Here is a 16185-nt window from a genome sequence, read left to right as displayed (position 1 = left end):
AAATTATTTAGAGACGATGTATTTCAAAACCTCTTGGCCCATGTAAACTTTTGGCATTCCTGATATCAAGATGGCAGGCAATGTGTTTTTCTTATTGTATGTACTCATATGTATTGCGTGTTGCCTGTATTTTTTTAATATCTGTATGCACCACCGATTACCCAATTTTAAAAAGAGAGCAAAAATGATCTTCAAAATCCTAAAACTTGTTTTTATTTGTAAAACTGCCCAGAATCAAAATATGGGCAATAGAATATGCAGTTTGAAAGATTGGTGACCATAGTGAATCATCAGTTGGTTTTTAAAAATAGTTTTCATAGACAGATGCTTCATCCTTGACACTTGTTTTTTCTCCACACAACTGGAAAGCTGAGCCAGTGACTCGAATACTTTCTCGTTTATATTGGTGGCCTATTGAAAATAGCCCATCTTCTTGAGCTCTGGTAACGTGGGTGGTTGAGCTTCTGTCTGCACCTCATCTTCCTCAGCTGCTTCTCTGAAGTTGCTCCCTTTGTAACTGCTTCCACAACAGTACTGTCATCCACGTTCCCTCTAAGATGTGCACGCGTGCAGTTGGTTTGCGTGTGCATGCTTGGCATTCTGACACATTTTTACATATTGACTTCTGATTCTGGAGGTCACTGCCACACAGGGGACCTTGGAGGTCCATGGAGAACAAGGCTCGCTGATTGTCATCTGCTGGTGCAGCACAGAGTTCAGCAGCATCATCAGCATCAGCAGTCAGAAATTCTTCCTTTTTGTTTAATCCTAATTTTTGAGAGAAGTGTAGCATCAGCATCATCTCACACGACATCATGATCTGCTGAAAAGAATTGTAGGCATGAAGCAATTCTGCTTTACCATGTCAAAGGCTCTCTTCAGGATGTTCATGGCTTGAAATAAGTCTACATTTTCTACAATTTCCAGGCAAGCAATCTACTTATGGATAAGCAGCTAGCTGTTTAGATAAAAGCATTTTAAATTTATTGGTCCATTGGCTGAGTAGTTGAAAGATGAATTGGGTGAGAGAAAGAACAGTTATCATGTTTGGACATGAAGACGGGCTGAGCAATGATCTGAGAATAATAGGATCCTACATTTCTGGAACTGAACATGGTGATCCAGTTGCTGAACTCATGAAGTGAAAATCATTGGTGCCATATGTTGCTGACTGGTGAAGGTTTGAGGACCTTGGCTTTTTGAAGTTGCCAACGAGTAAGAAGGTTTTGGACAAGTCTACGGCAAAAAGAAGGGGCTCCGATTTTACTGTTGACTGTATCTTGGCCCATGGCATGGTAAGTTTTATCTGGTGTGTACTTGTAAGGAAGGCCATTTTGTCTTTAATAAAGGTATCTGCGGATTGTTTTCTTGAATAGGTTCTAGGAAGGTGCTTATGCCAGTGAGTCCAGATCGGAAGTGTCTGTGATTTGAGCCTTCTCCACAAGCCCAGTTGTAGACAAGGTTAGGCTTGATTTTAGACTGCAAAAAGCAGGCATTGCAAGGGGTAAAGTTGGGGACATCAATTTTCAGCTTTCTCCACAAGAATCTTATGTTAATGCTATGTTTGGGTCAGTTTTAACTGTATCGCTAAATCAACTAACAAGCTCCATCTTCAATTCTGGATTTTTCTTTTGCGAGTTGTATCTTTCCCGTGTTCACATTCCATTCTCTACACTTACTCTTTAATATTTTCAGTAATCTTTATCCGACCCCATCAGTATTATATTTGACTGAATTCAGCTTGACTGTCGTTTGCATTCTCTCCCTTCATTAAGTTCCTTCAATGACTTATATTTGGTTTCAAGTTCTTATAAGTCCAATTTTATTTTCTGGCTGTGGTTAACCATGATATTGACAACAATAACCAAATAATGTGCTTCATTAAACTGCAGTTCCTCAGTCTGAAAGGGACTTGTCCTTTTTATTCTCTCAATTGATTAGATTCCCTACAGTGTGGAAATGGGCCCTTCAGCCCAACAAGTTCACACCGACCCTCCGAAGAATAACTCACCCAGATCCATTTCCCTCTGACTAATGCACCTAACAGAATGGACAATTTAACATGGCCAATTCACATGACCTGCATACCTTTGACCAGCAACACATTTTCAGCTCTGATCTCCAGCATCTGCAGTCCTCACTTTCTCCACTGTGAGAGGAACTGGACACAGTGCCCAGTGTGACAGGAACACAACACAGTGCCCTGTGCAACCGGAATCGCAGTGCTAACCACTGAGCCACTGTGCCACCTCAAAACTGCAACACTGCGATGGCCGGGAATTGAACCTGGGTCAACCGCTTGGAAGGCAGCTATGCTCACCACTATACACCATCGTCCTGCTAAATTCTTACTGTTTTATATTTTGGACATTAAACTCTGAAGATGATTGTGTAGGTTGTCTCAAATAGAAGACACGGGTGCAAGAACAGAAACTGTATACTGGCTCATCAGGTTATCCCTCTACGTTAACGCCATGACAACGTGGTGGAAATCGCAAAGCCAAAGAGAAAAACGGATCGGGACCTTTGTTGTGTGGTCACCACAATGGCAGGATGTCGAACTGTGTGGGATCAAAATAAGTGGGTAGCACTTAGTGCTTTATACAATCAGTGGACTCTCAAAACATTTTCCAAGCAGTGGTGTTGTAATGTAGGAGAAACAGCAAGCAAATCCACACAGCAAGCTCTATCAAACGACAAGGTCTTCATAATCAGATAAGCTATTGTATTATATTGATTGAGAGATAAATATTGACCAGGGCACACTGCTACTCATTTTGATAAAATGCAGCATTGTCTTAGAATGCTCTGGGGACATCCTATCCCAGAAGATGGTGGAATTTAAATTCAGTTAATGGATTTGTATTATAAAGCTGGTGTCTGTAATGGAGACGATGCCAGGTATTGTTGATTGGTGAATCAGATGGGTTGTACGATGTCCCTTAAGGAATAAAATCTGCTGTCCTTTCTTGGTTTAGCCTACATGTCACTCAAGACCCAAAACAATATTGTTGACTCTTCACCACCCTCCAAAATGGCTGAGCAAGCCACTCCATTCAGGGGTAATTAGGTATGAACAACAATTGACCACCTCTCATGAATGAACAAAAAGAAAATTTGTCTTTGTGATGGAGCTATGTATTGAACACTCCTCAGGAGTAACGTTTAAGATGCTTTGGACATACAATTGTTGACTTCTTCAATGCCATCAGTCTGAGAGGAAGAAAGCCTGTAGTCTCCTGTTGATGATCCTCTAAGCTTTCTCTTGGGTCTCTGAAATGTGTTCATTAATGTTTCCCACAGAGGCTTATACATACCCGGAGCGAGTGGAAACACCTGTTGGATTCAGCCTGAACCTCTCCAGCCTTGAAATATCCACCATCTTGTTCTGTCAGTTATCTCGATGCATCCCATGTGTCCGAGTGCACATCAGAATGAACAACTCAGGTAGGACTGGGAATCCATTGGAGTATACCCTCTGGTGTGTCTGGGATTTGAACTGTTCGCTATGATGCTGTTGAAAGATGATCACTGGATATTCAAATGGCCTTTTATGGGATCCAGATGAGAAATAGAATTCAAAAATCACAGGAAGAGCCTATGAACAGAGTTGTGTCAGTGAGATGTAAGCACGTCCTGTAAAGCAGTTGGAATAATAGCTCCACCCAAGGTCAAAGCTGGAGTATACATCGCTGTCCAATTTCTAAATCCAAGCCGATTCTCGATGGACAGGATAGAAACTCTACCCATTGCTCAAGAAGTGAGGCCTAAGATCTGTTAACCCCTGGGCCTCAGCTAAATCCCACTAGTCAACTTCCCACCTCCTGAAGTCTAGAGGGATCAGTGATGGAACTGGCAATACGAATTTTGGGTGAGACTGGGGCAGGGGTGGAAAATATCCCCAAAGTCAGGAATGCCTCGGATTTCCTTCTGATACTAGGTATAATGGGAGAAATGTTTCCATATAAAAAATAAGCTTTGGTACAACTCATCCATGCCGACCAGGTATCCTAAACTAATCGAGTTGCATTTGCCAGCACTTGGCCCGTATCCCTCGAAACCCTTCATATTCGTATACTCATCCAGATGCCTTTTAAATGTTGCAATTGTACCAGTCTCCACCACTTCCTCTGGCAGCTCATTACATACATGCACCACCCTCTGCATGAAAATGTTGCCCCTTAGGTCCCTTTTAAGCTTTCCCCTCTCACCTTAAATCTGTGCCCTCTAGTTCTAGACTCCCTCATACCAGGGAAAATACCTTGCCTATTTAACCTATCCATGCTCCTCATGATTTTATGAACCTCTATAATGTCACCCCTCAGCCTCTGATGCTCCAGGGAAAATAGTCTCAGCCTATTAAGCCTCTCCCTATAGCTCGAACCCTTCAACCCTGGCAACATCCTTGTACATCTTTAAATGCAGACGACTGGCTCTGAATAGCTCCAGGTTAACTAGATTGCTTTGGGTGATTGTAACTGACCACTCAGCAAGGTTCCACCAGGTAGCTATGGTCATAATTGGCCCAGAGTATCTAAAATCTGAGTATGAATCGAACAAGTTTCCCAACTTTGAGGCAGGTGTAAGTTTGCCATGAGGCTTGTTCCAAGATTTACAATTGAATGTAATGATTATTCATGCTGTGTCCAATCCACGTGTTTCCTCCAGAGTTTAGATCTGGCTGGAATTTGGTTGTTTAATAAAACAAAATAAATCATTTATTATAAACTGTGTGAGAGTTGAACCTGTTGGTCTTTGTTAAGGTCCAAGGGAGTGTTGCTGAACAAAGAGACCTTGGAGTACGTGTTCATAGCTTCTTGAAAGTGGAGTCGCAGGTAGATAGGATAGTGAAGAAGGTGTTTGGTATGCTTTCCTTTATTGTTCAGAGTATTGAATATAGGAGTTGGAGGTCATGTTGCGGCTGTACAGGACATTGGTTAGGCCATTTTTTGAATATTGCGTGCAATTCTGGTCTCCTTCTGATCGGAAGGATGTTGTGAAACTTGAAAGGGTTCAGAAAAGATTTACAAGGATGTTGCCAGGGTTGGAGGATTTGAGCTACAGGGAGAGGCTGAATAGACTGGGAATGTTTTCCCTGTAGTGTCAGACGTTGAGGGGTGACTTTATAGAGGTTTATAAAATCATGAGGGGCATGGATAGGATAAAACGACAAGGTTTTTTTTCCGTGGGGTGGGGGAGTCCAGAACTTAGAGGACATAGATTCAGGGTGAGAGGGTAAAGATATAAAAGGCAACTTTTTCACGCAGAGGGTTGTGCGCGTATGGAATGAGCTGCCAGAGGAAGTGGTGGAGACTGGTACAATTGCAACCTTTAAATGGAATCTGGATGGGTATACGAATAGGAAGGGTTGAGAGAGATATGGACCAAGTGCTGGCAAATGGGACTAGATTAGGTTAGGATATCTGGGCAGTAAGGACGAGGTGGACCAAAGGGTTTGTTTCCGTGCTATATGTCTCTATGGCTATGACTCTAACTTCCTTTGCCGATAGACTTTCAGTTTGAGTATTGGATGTAGAACTGATTTCTTAAAAACTGAAAGAACTGCAGATGTTCAAAAGCAGAAATTGTTGGGAAAGCTCTGCAGGTCTGGCAGCATTTGTGGAAAGAAATCAGAGTTAATGTTTCAGCTCCAGTGACCCTTCCTCAGACTGCTGGTAGCTAGGAAAAAGGATGAGAGGAGGAGGTAAGGAGCAAGCAATAGATGGAGATAAAGCCCGAAGGGAGAGAAGAATTGTTGAACAGACAAGGAGTAGGTAATCAGCTGAGGAAAATGAATATCTATTAATTGGGACCATTAGAGGCTAATAGTGGGTGGTGTGTAATAGAAAGCATGTGATAACAAGGCCTGGTGTGTGGGTGTTGATGTAAGGACTGATTCAGGAACTGGGTTTGCTTCCAGCCTCGGGCAACTGTCTGTGTGGAGTTTGCACATTCTCCCTGTGTCTGCGTGGCTTTCCTCTGTGTGTTCTGGTTTTCTCCTACAATCCAAAGATGTGCAGGTCAGGTGGATTGGCCATGCTAAATTACCTATTATGTCCAGGGATGTACAGGCTAGGTGGATGAACCATGGGAAATGCAGGAGGAGGGGTATCTGGGTGAGTTGTTCTTCAGAGGGTCTGTGTGGACTCAATGGACCGAATGCCCTACTTCCACACTGTAGGGATTCCATGATTCCTTGCCCTACTTTAATTTCTATCTCTCCTTCAGTGCCGGTGACCATTGACGGAGTGCAAATTCACTTTTTTGAATGTAAAAGCAACAGAAACAGTGAGATTCAAGTCCGGTGGAAAAACTACATGCCACCTATTAACACAGTGAGTCCTCATTCTCTGTTATTATAAAGAGTTTACAGTAAGAAATAACTACTTGGTCCAATAACTGGTGTTTTCTGCTCAGCCCAAGCCTCCTCTCACTTTACTTCATCATCTCAACCCATCAACACGTTTTGTCTCAATTTGTCCTCATTGTCTGCTGTCGACCTGTTTAAGTTTAACTGGGATACTGTATGCCTTTCAAACTTATTTGAAAGTAGGCATAGAGCAGATCATGCCAAAAGCATTCCATGTCAGGTTAATGCTTCTTTTGGGTGTATTCTAATGTTACTACTTGAGATTACTTTGACTTGTATATTACAAAACTCTCAATGGTGCATTCTAATTCCCGTCCACTGTCCTGAGCTTGAGAAGTAACCATTCGGTACTATACTGAGGAAACTCAGGCAGGTCACTGCTTTTAATGACTGGGAATATCATTTGTCTGAGTAAGATTTCAGGGCAGTCTTTAGTGATGGCGAATCACATCAGACCCTTTCTGTTCAGTTCAAAATATCAAGCAAATTTTGTTTATAAAAGGCTAACAGAAGCAGGTTGTAAAAGGTACCGTATATACTCATATATAGGTCGTTTCTAAAGCTGAAATTAGGGAGTTGACTTATACACAAAGTATTGTTTTCGAGGGGATGAGATTCATGCTTGGCATGAGTCAAAAAATGGACATACCAGAGCCAGGTCTCTATATAAAATAATAACAAAAGGAAACATAATTATGGCCATTATTGAATATTTATCTCCAAAATAACTGTCTCCATTCTGCCTGCTATGGTAAAATGGTACTGTCATACCATATTCCAATTACCAGTACTGTAAATTGCATGTAGGCCTACACATATGTACAAAAGTTAATAGGCATACCAATGGGCCGTCAGGCCATCTACTGGGGATATTTGTGCAACTCACAATTCATAAAATAAAAACAGAGAAGCAGTAAAAACAAAAGAAAAAAATAGACATCATGTTTTATTTAGAAATGACCGCATGAAACTGTTAATAATATGATAGACACTTTACATCAAAAAAACAGATTCACAGCAAAAAGCTCTTCTTACTGTATATCACAAGTATTATGAGATAGCTACTCAAAACAAAAATTACTGGTACATGCAAAAGCCCATTAGATCCTTAAAATTCCCTATCCTCATCAGTTGCACCACTGAATAATTCATTCCAGTCTTCTGGGTCAAGCATATCATATGGATTATCTTCATCTGCACTCTCAAGGAGATCATCAATTGATTTGCCATCACTTCCATCTGACCATAAATATTCCTCCTCCATACCATCTAAAGCATTAGAAATTCCACTTTTTTTTTGTGAAGGCTTTCACAATAGTTTCCGTTTTCATCTCCTTCCAGGACTCAACAATTCACTCACACACAGTTGCAAGTAATGGAGCACGCGTGTTGCCACCCTTTGTGAAGCTTTTCTTTCTTCTTGCATCCAGTTGTCCCATTTCTTCCGTACTAAGTCCTTAAAAGGTTTATTGCTGCTAACATCCAAGTGGCTGCACCATGCACGTAAGGCCTCCAGGAATCATTGTAATGTCAGCATTGTTGGCTCGAAGTTCACTGATAACACTTCTCACTCTGTGCGATCTGAACACATCCCAAGCCAGTAAGCTTTTTTCCTTCCTAAGTCCATGTGGTCGCATATTTCGGACCTTCCCAATCCAACTCTTGCATCCACCTTCATCCATCCCCCTTTTTTTTTCATGAATGAGGACAACAATGCCGTTCAGACATTTCTGTTTGGGCAGAGTTTTCAGCTTAAAAATCACCATAGGCTTTAACTTGGTTCCATCTGCCATACAAGCAAATACCACAGTGAGTCGACTCCTTTCATGGCTAGTAGTCTTAAACTAAACTGTTTTTCTTCCAATCGTGTCCATATTTCTGTTCCCTAGCATATCAAAGTTCCTTGGGTTTCGTCCATATTGCCAACGCTTGAGAGCCTGTGCCTGTTTTTCTTCCGACTTCTGATGACAAAGTTATGGAACCCAATTAACTTGACATTAATTGCTGGTAGATGTTGGGCAATCTTGGTTTTCTGTCCAAGCATTAAATCATAACTTTTCATAAACCTACTGCACCATCCAGCCCTGGCTTTGAGATCACTGAATCCAGCTTGTTTTTGCTTGGTTTTTGGAGTGTATTCTTTACATTGTTGAGTCACTATGCTTTTGTTCTGCTGACACTGAGTCACCCAGTCAGCAATCTTTTCTCTTATTTGTGGCCACTTGTTTAGCTTTCCTCAGTTGGCATACTTCTGTTTTGGTATAGCCTTTAACTGTGTTGCTTTTTTCCTCCAATCTCGAACACGTTTTTTCAGAAACACAGAACTCCCTTGCAGCTGCGTTATTGTTGTTGTTCTCTGCAACTTCAATAACCTTTAGTTTAAACTATGCTGTATACTTGTGATGCCATTTTGTTAGAAAAATTTGGGGGAGTTTTACATTAAGTTCAGAGCACAACTGTATACGACACCTACTTCTAAGAAACTGAGGCAACACAGGGAAGACAAGGTTAAGGGCTACCATAAGGTACTGTACATATTTGCAAGCACAGCTCAAATGTATGTAAATATTACAAATATGTACAGTGCGTGTGTAACATTCAATTTAAAGATTTGAAAATCACGTTGCACAAATATATGTTGTATGCGTAGCATGTGATGATGCAGGTATTGCATTTGAATCAAAAAATGTGCAAACCATGCCCTTTAAGGCTGCATATATGGGCAGGAAGACATCTCTGAAAAACTAGGGTCAACTTATACATGAGGTATATGAAAAATACCAGACCATTTGGCCAAAATAAAGGGGTTTACTAATACACAAGATCGACCTATACAGTATATGTGGTATGTGGAGCCAGGAATTTTTTAGCACAGAAGGCGGCTGTTTGGCCTGTAATGTTGGTACTACATCTTTTGAAAGAGCTATCTGTTAGTCATACTAACTTGAGGGTTCCCCATAAACCCTTCAGGGAATATTTCCATTTTAAAAGTTACAATTGAATCTTCTTTCATTAGCTTCTCAGGCGGTACAATGCAGATCCTTTTATTCAACTCATTTCTGTAAGACAATAAAAATACTGCAACTCTTAAAACTAAGAGTGCCCTTTGTTGACATCTTTCAATCATACTATGTTTTCCTTATTTATCTTGCATTTCTTGCCACTGCAAGTACCTACAACTGTTTCATGTCAATGTGGTTTTGTCTATTCTCTCCTCCCACTGAGTCAGACGACGCCAGGTTATAGTCTAACAGGTTCATTTGAAATCACAAGTTTTCACTTCATCTGATGAAGAGGCAGTGCTCTGAAAACTTGTGATTTCAAATAAACCAGTTGGACTATAACCTGGTGTCATGTGACTTCTGACTTTGTCCCTCCCAGTCCAACATCTGCACCTCCACTTCATGGCTACCATTGAAGTAAAAGGAAACTCTCATGTGCCAGTGCCTAAATTTGAATTATAGCTATCAAAAACTTGCAGCTTTTACCACACAAAGTCTGTTACAGGAACCTGAATCTTAAACTGTCCATGCGCAACTATTAAATCAAAACAAGAGACAAAAAAAACCTTCAGTTTTCCCTTATATGTGTGAACACGCATTCTAAATCAGGAAATGGCTTCATTTCTGGAATTTGAATGCTTGTTTTTCCTTGTGAGATTGCATTTAATTAGCTTTCTGAACCATCTGCTCTATATCACATGCTGATAAAGCGCTGTATTGGGGTTTCGAAATCCTGTCGACCCAAGGTCTCAAACCGGGAGGGGAACGTCATGACTTGTACTTTTGAGAGCCCCATGAGGGTTCCCCAATATTGCCTGGCTCTTCTGGTGGACTTTGGCTGCCGTAATCTCAAATCAGGATATGGTTTTGCTGGGCCCCATCCTTATGTCTGACATTGTATGGCCTTGTGGGGTCTGTCTGCCATTTGCAAGGTCTGTGATGCAAGGGATTGGTGGGGATGGGACCACAGTATTCTAAATCTTGCTTCGTCTTTAAAAGAGGCTTAGTTGGGACTTAGTTGAAACTTTTAATGAGTATCTTAAAAGAGAAAAGTTTAGTCAAAAGGTGTAGGCACGGAATTCCAGTGCCTGAGAAACTGAAGGCATGGACTTTAATAGTGAAGTGATTATAATTAGGAACCAAAAGAGAAAATACTGGAAAATCTCAGCAGGTCTGGCAGTATCTGTAAGGAGAGAAAAGAGCTGATGTTTCGAGTCTAACTGACCCTTTGTCAAAGCTTTGACAAAGGGACAGTAAGACTCGAAACGTCAACTCTTTTCTCTCCTTACAGATGCTGCCAGACCTGCTGAGAATTTCCAGTATTTTCTCTTTTGGTTTCAGATTCCAGCATCCGCAGTAATTTGCTTTTATGATTATAATTAGGAATGCATGAGGCCCGTATTTTGGGTAGTGGAGATCTCTGAGGATTATGGAGCTAAATTTGATTAGGGATGGGTAGGGGACACATTCATGGAGGGATCTGAAAAACGGACAGTCTGACATCTTTGCTGGGTGGACACCTCTGGCATTTTGGAGATTGTTAGTAAGGAATGTAGGCCCAGCAGCAGTAGCACTCCCAATCGCAAGGAAATTTGATGAAAGCATGCTTCCTCTGAACGTGGAGAAATAACAGAGGCTCACAAGGAAACACAATTTTGGCCTAACAGTTTGGTTCATACCCTGCTATAGATCTCTCTGTGTTATAGTGTGATCTGTAACTCAGTCTGAACAGCAGCACCGATATACAGAGGAAGGAGCTGAAAGTCTTTCTTAATAGACACTGTAATTTGCTTTTAATCGACATCTGATCACATTCAAAACAGATACTTTTCTTTTAAATATGTACAGGCTAACTTCATATATGAATGCTTTGAGTCAGATGCTGGGTCGAAAGTGGAAGTTGGAGTTAAGACAATCCCAGATTATGGACACCAGTTAACTGAAGAATACAACGTGGAGGATTATGAAACTGGTATGAATCATAACTCAATGCTACATAGTCAGGCAACAATGATATCACTGACCTTCATGTTGCAGTTGATGTCTTCAGATTTATGGTGACCTGTTTCAGTGACTCTCACACTTGGGCTACTAACTTAGAGTCATAGAGTCTTCGAGATGTACAGCACAGAAACAGACCCTTTGGTCCAACTTGTCTATGCCAACCAGATATCCCAACCTAATTTAGTCCCACCTGCTAGCACCTGGCCCACATCCCTCCAAACCCTTCCTATTCATATACCCATCCAGATGCCTTTTAAATGTTGCGATTGTACCAGCCTCCACCACTTCCTCTGGCAGCTCATTCCATACACATACCACCCTCTGCATGAAAAAGTTGCCCCTTCGGTCTCTCTTATATCTTTCTCCTCTCATCTTAAACCTCCGCCCTGTAGTTCTGGACTCCTTCAACCAAGGTAAAGACTTTGTCTATTTACACTATCCATGCCCCTCATGATTTTATAAACCTCTATAAGGCCACCCCTCAGCCTCCGATGCTCCAGGGAAAACAGCCCTAGCCTATTCAGCCTCTCCCTGTAGCTCAAATCCTCCAACCCTGACAACATCCTTGTAAATCTTTTCTGAACCCTTTCAAGTTTCACAACATCCTTCTGATAGGAAAGAGACCAGAATTGCACGCAATATTCCAAAAGTGGCCTAACCAATGTCCTAAACAGCCACAACATGACCTCCCAACTCCTGGACTCAAGACTCTGACCAATAAAGGAAAGCATGCCAAACGCCTTCTTCATTATCCTATCTACCTGCAACTCCACTTTCAAGGAACTATGAAGCTGTACTCCAAGGTCTCTTTGTTCAGCAATACTCCCTAGGACCTTATCGTTAAGTGTATAAGTCCTGCTCTGATTTGCTTTCCCAAAATACAGCACCTCGCATTTATCTGAATTAACTCCATCTGCCACTTCTCAGCCCATTGGCCCATCTGGTCAAGATCCTGTTGGAACTGAGGAAACCTTCTTCGTTGTCCACTACACCTCCAATTTTGGTGTCATCTGCAAACTTACTAACTATACCTCTTATGCTCACATCCAAATCATTTATATAAATGATGAAAAGCAGTGGACCCAGCACCGATCTCTGTGGCACTCCGTTGGTCACAGACCTCCAGTTGAAAAGCAACCCTCTACCACCACCCTCTGTCTTCTACCTTCGAGCCAGTTCTGTATCCAAATAGCTAGTTCTCCCAGTATTCCATGAGATCTAACCTTGCTAACCAGTCTCCCTTGTCAAACCTTGGGGAACCTTGTCGAATGCTTTACTGAAGTCCATATAGATCACGTCTACTGCTCTGCCCTCATCAATCCTCTTTGTTACTTTTTCAAAGAACTCAGTCAAGTTTGTGAGACATGATTTCCCACACACAAAGCCATGTTGACTATCCCATGTTGACTATCAGTCCTTGCCTTTCCAAATACATGTACATCCTGTCCTTCAGGATTCCCTCCAACAACTTGCCCACCACTGACATCAGGCTTACCTAGTTTCCCACAGAATTCTCGGGTACACCTGATCAGTTCCTGTGGATTTATCTACTTTTATGTATTTCAAGACATCCAGCACTTCCTCCTCTGAAATATGGACACTTTTCAAGATGTCACCATCTATTTCCCTACATTTGATATCTTCCATGTACTTTTCCATAGTAATCACTGATGCAAAATACTCATTTAGTATCTCCCCCATGTCCTGCATACTTTAATAGGTGTTGATATGTACTGAAAACAAAGAATGCTGAAGAAACCCAGCAGGTCTGGCAGCTTTCACGGAGACAAATCAGAGTTAACATTTTGGGTCCAGTGACCCTTCCCTAGAATTCAGTTCTAAACTCAGACCTGCTGAGCTTTGACAGCAACTTCTATTTTTGTACCTATAATCATGGGTGGGTTTGAAGCGTGAAGATTGGAATGTTAGTTGGAATTGGTGCAGGGTAAGACAGAGCCAGAGACAGGCACTGAGGAGAGAGATGGAACTGTGCAAGTGAGCTTTAGCAAGCACTTTGGGTCTTGGAGGGTGCTGACACTAGGAGGGAGACAGAAAGCACTGAAAGGGAATGTGCGGAAAAATTCCAGTGGAAATCCTGTCGGAGAGAAGAGCAGAACTTCCCCAAGTTGGGCAACCTGGAAGAGATGTGACAGTGAATTAATCACCCGAGGAGGAGGTGGGACTTAAACCCAGGCTTCATGGCCCAGAGGTAGAGGCACTTCCACTGCACCACAGGAGCTCTCTTAGCCCCTTAGTTGTGTTCATGTGGGTGATTTGACATTTCTGCCATAGGGGTGGTTGGGTAAGAAGTGCTGGCCTTAGAACCAATAGGAACATTGTATGAATCAGTAACGAGAAAGTTAATCTGGGTAGCCTAAGCAGGCTATATAATACACACTGAAACTCACAACTGTCTTCACAATGGATTAGTTTTCGTTCATTAATGACATCCATATCACATTGTTCATACAAATAATATTTAATCATTCTGCTGTTTCTCTGTAGGTCCACAGATGAATTACTCTGTTATCCTTAAGAAGAAGCAAATTCTAGTTACTGGCCCCCCAGGCCGTGTTTTGAAAGCCATGCTGTGTTATAAGCGGGGCCTGGTGTGTCGTGAGCTCAAGAATATCTCCGTTCTATTGGTAAGAAGCTGACACAGGATAGACCTATTGTGAGGTAATAAGGGTTCTGTCACTGGATTGTCTTAACACAATCTTACAAAAACTTGATGTACAATGCAACGTTTAGGGTGATGGGACGTGGCCGCATCACAGCAATACCCCTGGGTGGGGGCATTGCCGGCAAGGCCAGCATTTATTACCGATTTCAGATTTTAGAAAATGCACATAAGGGGACAACTAGGATAAGGTGGGATGGAAGAGACTACATTTTCATAAGTACACCATTGTCTATAAAGTGCTTTGGGACATTCTGAGAATATGGATATCGTGGCAGAAATATTTATTTATTTTGTGAACTTTACGTTGCTGTTTTGTGCATCATTGATGTGGTCTGCAGCAGTTCAAGAATGCAGCTTACCCCACCACCTTCTCTAGGGATGGGCAAAATGACTGTTGCAGCCAGCAATGCCCATGTCCTGAGAGTGAATTAAAAGGTGTTGCTAGAAACAGGAATATCAGAAGCAAAAATCTTACAAGGTCAGGGAGTTATTTTCAAAACCCATGGTCAGTGTGTAACTTGTGGTTGATCCCTACGGATGTGTAACATTGACATGTCTCAGAAAACATTTAGCCTATTGATAGCTTTTGGTGCTGTAGGCTTTATGTTTTGTCCTTTCTCATTTTGGGCAAAATGTTGTATTGCAGAAGTCCATTAGTGCACTTACTAGACCAAGTTGAAGACTATGCTAAAGCTTATCCTCTGGCCATTTAATACTCAGGATTATTTCAGTTTTTTTTTATCTGGGGAGATGCCACAGTGGTCATGTCACTGGACTCGTAATCCAAAAGCCCAGCTAAATGTTCTGTGATCATGTGTCTGAATTCCACTTTGACAGATGGTAAAATCTGGAATCAAAACTCTACTCTAATGGTGACCATGTAACCAATGATAATTATCATTAAAAACTAAACCATCGCTTCGCCGATGCCCTTTTAGGGAGGAAATCTGTCATCCTTACCTGGTCTGGCCTGCATGTGACTCCAGAACTAGAACAATGTGGTTGACTCTGAACTACCCTCTGAATGGTTCTGATCAAGGGACAAATAGAGATGGACAAAAAAACGACTAGGCTGTTCTGAATGAGTTCTAATTTTTTGAATTGCTTTGTATGTGTCATTGCAGATTAACAGCACATTCTCTCTCTCCTATGAATACCTGCTTCCTTGCCTCTGTGTCCAGGTAATGGTGGTTAAAGCTAAACTTCAGTTAAGCCTTTTTCTTTGGATTCTTCATTATAGCAAATACCCTGCAGACTCTGAGTTGCCTGCCTTGATCAGTTCAGGATTCTTCTCTACTGCGCAGACAAGTTTCTTTTTTAAATAAAGAAAGATCCAAAGTAATGGAATGGCAATGCCCTGATTATGAAAGCACACCGAGCAGGATTTGACTACATTTAGGATTTATTCCTTTTGTTTTAAATTGGCCAAGCAATGTCATTAATGAAAGAAGCATAGGAAGGATTAGGTAGCAGTTTTCTAACTTCGATTCTTGTTCTTCATGCATGTTCTTGGACCAGAAGAATCAGGAAGGTATATGATAGGCATCCTATCTGTGCCCGACTGCCAGCTATGTGCCCGAGCAGACCCCACAACTCACCACCACTTCCAATGCTTTATATTAACCTTCAAGTGTTTGCAGCCTTTCATGAATCTAGACTTTTTTTTTAACCAGGAAGAAATATTTTTTCTGCTTTCATGTGCACCCTTCAGATACCGCAGTTGTTGTTTCATTATTTATTAATTTGATCAGCATAAAATTTCCATTTTCCTGCATTAAAGCTCAGGCATTCAAGCTCTTAGACCAAGACATTGCCCTTGAATCATCGTAAGTCAGTTTGTACTAATACTTTGCTCCCAAGTGAAGTGTCCAGCTGCGACTGACCCACGTCCTGAAATTGAATCTGCAGTGTCAGTTGGCAGGGATGAAGTATTGGTAATTTGAAGTTTTTTTTTAAAAAGTACATGGAATGTTTGCAGTACCTTTTAACTTTGGCGTTTGCAGAAATCTCCAAAACAGGGGTTGCTTCCGGCCTGCTGTTTTTTTTTCTCCCCAGGCCCTGTGGCATCACCCTTGAGACATCACAACTCCTTGACCTCCCAAACTGGGAGGCCAGTCAGAACATGT

The 16185-nt window shown here is 41.6% G+C and overlaps 1 protein-coding gene across 4 annotated transcripts in view; it reads left to right on the top strand.

The window, feature by feature from the left end:
* LOC122558893 (interleukin-17 receptor E-like) overlaps positions 1-16185 on the top strand; it is a 68408-nt gene that overhangs the window by 28988 nt on the left and 23235 nt on the right. For 3 of the 4 annotated variants that reach the window (XM_043707810.1, XM_043707809.1, XM_043707811.1), the window contains 5 exons: positions 3304-3447; positions 6229-6335; positions 11221-11344; positions 13882-14021; positions 15184-15240. In XM_043707810.1, the coding sequence (XP_043563745.1) occupies positions 3304-3447; positions 6229-6335; positions 11221-11344; positions 13882-14021; positions 15184-15240 (572 nt within the window). Of the gene's footprint in view, positions 1-1212; positions 1296-3303; positions 3448-6228; positions 6336-11220; positions 11345-13881; positions 14022-15183; positions 15241-16185 lie in introns of those variants that run through there. The other variant, XM_043707812.1, reaches the window with a different exon arrangement.

Source organism: Chiloscyllium plagiosum, chromosome 18, assembly GCF_004010195.1.
Source record: "Chiloscyllium plagiosum isolate BGI_BamShark_2017 chromosome 18, ASM401019v2, whole genome shotgun sequence".
Classification (NCBI taxonomy): Eukaryota; Metazoa; Chordata; class Chondrichthyes; order Orectolobiformes; family Hemiscylliidae; genus Chiloscyllium; species Chiloscyllium plagiosum.
The sequence above is the reverse complement of the archived record's forward strand: the minus strand, read 5'-3'. Positions and strand labels throughout refer to the sequence as shown.